Source organism: Camelina sativa, chromosome 9 (genome assembly GCF_000633955.1).
Source record: "Camelina sativa cultivar DH55 chromosome 9, Cs, whole genome shotgun sequence".
NCBI lineage: Eukaryota > Viridiplantae > Streptophyta > Magnoliopsida > Brassicales > Brassicaceae > Camelina > Camelina sativa.
The window spans coordinates 19043295-19049304 of record NC_025693.1 but is presented as its reverse complement, the minus strand read 5'-3'; the positions used below and the strand labels follow the sequence as shown (position 1 = coordinate 19049304).

General features: G+C 40.2%; 1 protein-coding gene across 1 annotated transcript; it reads left to right on the top strand.

The window, feature by feature from the left end:
• Positions 374 to 1437, top strand: LOC104711361 (probable carboxylesterase 12). The gene has a single exon (XM_010428062.2). The coding sequence runs from the start codon at positions 422 to 424 to the stop codon at positions 1421 to 1423; it is 1002 nt and encodes a 333-aa protein (XP_010426364.1). The 5' UTR covers positions 374 to 421; the 3' UTR covers positions 1424 to 1437.

Sequence of the window (6010 nt, the reverse complement as noted above, 5' to 3'; positions counted from 1 at the left end):
GTGTTTCTAAATTAAAGTATTATTAATTATCTATTTTTAAAAATATACCCTCTATATAAAAATCTGCATAATACAATTGATGATAAAACACATATAATTAATGATGTATTAAAATTTAGAAACATCAAATAAATTTTGTATGAGATAACGAATAAGAAATAACTAATTAATTACTTCAACTAAAACTTTTTACCATGATATCCTATTTATTTTATTTTGCGTCAAAATATGAAAAACACATATTAAATATTTTTTAAAAAATTTAAACATTAAAATTTTAAAATTATATATGTAAATTTAAGATATATAAAAATTAATAAAACTATAAATAAAATATATCTTGCGCATTGAGCCTAGTATGCCTAGTATTCAATAAAAATCTCTCACACACGCACACCAATCATACACTCTCAAAGCTACAATGTTAACGTTTTTCACCGACGAACCAGTCATGGATCCCGAGATCGCCCTCGACTTCTCTCCGGTGCTCAAAGTCTACAAGAGTGGCCGCATCGAGCGAATCATGGGTGAAACCACCGTCCCACCTTCTTCCAACCCACAAAACGGTGTCATTTCCAAGGACGTCGTTTATTCTCCCGACAACAACCTCTCCGTCCGCATTTACCTCCCGGAGAAAGCCGCTGCCGCCGGTGAGAAACTCCCTCTCCTCGTCTACTTCCACGGCGGAGGGTTCATCATCGAAACAGCTTTCTCCCCGACTTACCACAATTTCCTCACGGCGGCTGTCTCTGCCTCGAACTGTGTAGCCATCTCTGTTGATTACCGGCGTGCGCCGGAGCATCCGATTTCGGTCCCGTTTGATGATTCTTGGACAGCTCTGAAATGGGTATTCACCCATATTGCCGGATCTGGTCAGGAAGATTGGTTAAACAAACACGCTGATTTCAGCAACGTGGTCCTCTCCGGAGACAGCGCCGGAGCGAACATCGTGCATCACATGGCGATGAGAGCTGCGAAAGAGAAACTCAGTCCTGACTTGAACGATACAGGAATATCTGGAATCATCTTGGTTCATCCTTACTTCTGGTCAAAGACACCAATCGACGACAAGGAGATCAAGGATGAAGCGTTGAGGATGAAGGTGGAGTCGTTTTGGATGGTGGCTAGTCCCAATAGCAAAGATGGATCAGATGATCCGTTGTTCAACGTGGTGCAGTCAGAGTCGGTGGATTTGTCCGGCTTGGGTTGCGGAAAGGTTTTGGTGATGGTGGCTGAGAAAGACACGTTGGCGAGGCAAGGTTGGGGTTACGCGGCCAAGCTTGAGAAGAGCGGTTGGAAGGGAGAGGTTGAGCTGGTGGAGAGCGAAGGAGAGAACCATGTTTTTCATTTGATGAAACCTACTTGTGAGAATGCTCTTGAAGCCATGCATAAATTCTCAAAGTTTATCAAGGGGGACAAATAGCAGGGTATATGTTATTTAAGGTTTTTATCAATCTTTTTATAATAAATTTTGTACTTTTTCAAAATAATAACTTCTTTAAGATTGATCAAAATTATCCACCTCCAATGGTACAAACTATAATTGGGTTCTTAAGAATAAAAACTGAAAGAATGACCTAAAAATCCATGAAACAATATGTTCACAAGAAGAGGAGATTACAAAAATGAGGACAAACTGAAACCATGAGACATACTTCGTAACCCATCTTGTCCACCATTTCCTTCACCACTTGATACAGGTGGGTCTTGCCTGCAAAGAGTGACCAAAAATCCATAAATCCTCTCTTCAATCACTCTTTAGTCTTTACTGATCCAAAAAAGAAAAGACAAGGAGCGATAAAAGCATACAATTTGGACATTGGTCATTGCTGCCACGAGTAATACACTTGGCATCTCCACTCCAATGAAACAAAACGAAATAAGAAACTGAAAAAAAAAAAAAAAATTGTAAAACATTTAAGTGTTGATAAGCACATTCGTTCAAAACTAGATTCATTTGTATAAACATCAAAACAAACTATACAAGTAAACATGAGCAACAATATCCACATTGGAGTGGATATAACATCACCTTCCCCACATATTCGATGATATATCTTCATCTGCTGCAATCCGATATCCACATTTCTGTCTACAAGAAACAACTTATTCAACTAGCCCTAAAGTGCAAATTTTTGTATGAGCCAATTTGCTATATACAAACCTGAACTAACTTCATCTTCTTAATATGTCTTTGTTGAAACGGCGTGTTGGTACACTCACCTCTGCATTTGCAACTAGATGAACAGCTTGAGAGTAGAATCCTATACATCAATGAAAACAAAGAAGTACAACAAAGTTAAACATCAATCAACAACCAAATCGATGCAGACAAGAATCGTTACATCAAAGTTCTTATAAACTGATTCATGATTCATTTCGAAACTAAATGTTCATAAAAAGGAAAAACACAAAAACACTAACCTGAATAGTTTACAAACACGTGCAACGCAAACTAGAATTATTCCAAGCAAACTAGTGTGACATTCTTCCAAAATTAACTAAACAGAAGATGACCTTTCAAAATTATCACAAACCTGTTTTTGTACCATAAATCTTCCATTCCTCACCATTTATTTCTTATGCTTGTTCTGACCAGACAAACAAGCTTGAATTCCCCTCTGAATGTGATCATCTTTGTCAATCTCCTCATAGATGTCTTGAAGTTGTAACACAGTTGGAACTGTCAGTGCCATTAACAAATGGGAAGACAATGTACTTGAGGCTGCATCATTCTTGACAGTGTATATGCTGCATTATTCTCCACTCCAGGCTTATATAGAATCTCAAAATCACAGTTCAACAATTTAATAAGCCATTTTTGGTAATCCATAGTCACTTCTCGCTGATCCAGTAAGAAATTCAAACTTTTCTGATATGTATGTACCAAACAGAAAATGCTTCCAATTTTGAATAACATAAATATAGCCATCAGTTAATTTTCATAAACTGGTTTCAATTGCTCCTTAGCACTCAAACCATGGCTAAAATATGCAAATGGCCGTTTGTTTTGCATCAACACCGCTCCTAGTTCAGAACCAGATGCGTGTGCTTCCAGTATGACGACTTCATCAAAATTTGGTAAAGACAACACATGGGCAGTAGACATGGCCTGTTTGAATGTGTCAAATGAATGCCTTCTAAGCTGTTGGAGATAAAGGAAAGAGAGGTAGAGGTGGAGCTTCACGTCGGCGTGGGAAACGTAAAAAAAGAAGTGATGAAGATGACGAAGTGGAGGCTCCAGTTGAGCACGACAGTGAGGATGATTGCACGGTGTATGGAGATGAGGATTGCAATGATGTTGATGATGCAAGTGGTGGTGGAAATGACGAAGCTAATGTCGAAAAACCGGCTCTCGAAGAAGTTGCCAACGTAAACATCGAAGATGATTTCCCAGGGATTGTTAGAACAGAGGAATGTGGTTCTGATTCGGACAGTGGAGATGATATATGGGACGATGACAAGCTACCGGATCTTTTGTCGTTGTTCGACGAAGACGAGATCGAAGAAGAAGACAAAGATGAGGCAGCTCCTAAAGATTGGTCTGATCCAGAGTCTTTGCTAGCGCTGGAGAAAACATACAACTCTCCCGATGACTTCAAGCTTGCCGTGTTGATGTACTCGTTGAAGACAAGGTATGATATTAAACTCTATCGGTCCAATTCTTTCTTGGTTGGTGCAAAGTGTTGCTACGTTGATGAGGATGGTGTTCCGTGTCCTTGGAGAGTGTATTGCTCATATGAGAAGAGGAAGCATAAGATGCAAATTAGAGTTTATGTGAATGAGCATGTATGTGTTAGGTCAGGGTATTCAAAGATGTTGAAGAGGTCTTCTATAGCTTTCTTGTTTGAAGAAAGGCTTAGACTAAATCCGAAGCTTACAAAATATGAGATGGCTGCTGAGATTAAGAGAGAGTATAACTTAGAAGTAACTCCAGATCAGTGTGCAAAGGCGAAGACCAAGGTGATGAGTGCAAGAAAGGCTAGTCATGAATCACACTTTGCAAGAATATGGGATTATCAAGCAGAGGTATTGAATCAGAACCCTGGCTCAGAATTTGAGATTGAGACAGTTCCAGGGCCAGTGGTTGGAAGCAAACAGAGGTTTTTTCGGTTGTATATCTGTTTTAAAGCTCAAAAGGATATATACATGGATAAAAACTTGTAGACCTATCATAGGGATAGATGGAGCTTTTTTAAAATGGGATATAAAAGGGCATGTTCTAGCTGTAGTTGGAAGGGATGGGGACAATAGGATTGTCCCTCTTGCTTGGGCAGTTGTAGAAATAGAAAATGATGATAATTGGGACTGGTTCTTGAGACATCTCTCTGCAAGTTTGGGTCTGGTTACAATGACACCTCTAGCTCTAATTTCGGATAAACAATCGGTAAGTATGAGACATTTAATTTTTTTGTGGGTTTCATTTGAGACTTGATTGACTGATACGAGACTCACACTTTGTTAAATTTGTTTTTGTTTGCAGGGTTTAGTAAAAGCTATCAGTAACATCCTTCCACACGCTGAGCATCGACAATGTGCAAAACACATAATGGATAACTGGAAGCGAGACAGCCACAACCAAGAACTACAATGCATTTTCTGGAGGATAGCACGCAGCTACACCACAGGACAGTTCAACGACAATATGGCAGAACTCAAGCAGTACAATCCTCAAGCATACGCCTCTCTGCAAGTTACAAATCCAATAACCTGGTCAAGAGCTTTTTTCAAGATAGGTACTTGCTGCAATGACAATCTTAACAATCTCAGTGAGTCATTCAATAGGACAATTAAACAAGCCAGGAGAAAGCCTTTGCTGGATTTGCTTGAGGACATAAGAAGACAGTGCATGGTCAGAAATGCAAAGAGGTTTATCATAGCTGATCGGTTGAAGACACGGTTCACCAAACGAGCTCATGCTGAGATCGAAAAAGCAATTGCTGGAGCCCAATTTTGCCAGAGATATATGGCCAGAAACAATATACATGAGGTATGGGAGAATGATGTAGGTTATAGTGTGGATATGGATGCAAGAACTTGTGGATACAGGAAGTGGCAGATGGTTGGAATCCCATGTTCTCATGCTGCATGTGTGATTATAGGGAAAAAAGAAAAGATTGAGGATTATGTCAACAACTACTACACAAAGAAAAGGTGGCGAGAGACATACCTTGATGGTATTAGGCATGTGCAAGGGATGCCATTGTGGTCAAGACTGAATCGGTTGCCTGTATTGCCACCACCATGGAGAAGGGGAAATCCCAGAAGGCCTTCTAACCATGATCGGAGGAAAGGAAGAAATGAATCTTCGTCTTCTTCAAACACCAAGAAAATGTCAAGGGCAAAAAGAATCATGACATGCTCTAACTGTCATCAAGAAGGCCACAACAAGAGTGCATGTAAAAATCCCACTGCCGTTTGTCACGCCCCCGAACCGTACTATGACCACTAAGGCCATCGGACAGCCACGGGACGCCACTTGTGGAATTGCACCAAGGTGATCCGGTCGAGGGACGGAAGCTGCAGACTTCCCGACCGGTCCTCCCTAGCACAGTCCCACCCACAGCCAAGGTTACTTAGGCTTTGCAACCCTCGCGGCCTGGTGCGTTGTGTTAGCCCGGACTAGGCCGAGTATCAGTTGCAACTTGCCATGCTTTCCTGAAAACCGTATATATATCACTTTAATAAGATACTTCATCGAAAATAAATCATTAAAGTAATATATATAAAGATAGTCGGAAAACTTTACACTTGTTCTTTTAAGAAAATATAGGGTTTTACAAGAAACACAAGAAAACCCTATCCGGTACCCTAACGTTTGCTCCGGCTCTAGACTCACTTAGGTTTCCCTGCAAAACCACAACAAATGAGACATGAGTAATCTAAGATTACTCAGTGAGTCTGGGTACCCCCTTTCTATCCTCAACAGGATATTACTTCCCCAAACCGACTACCCCGGCAATCCCAAGAAGCTAGCAAGCCACAACAACTAGCAAATAACATCAAAGCA

Coding starts and splice junctions, on each gene's coding strand:
- LOC104711361 (XM_010428062.2), top strand. CDS start 422: ATGTTAACGTTTTTCACCGACGAACCAGTCATGGATCCCGAGATCGCC.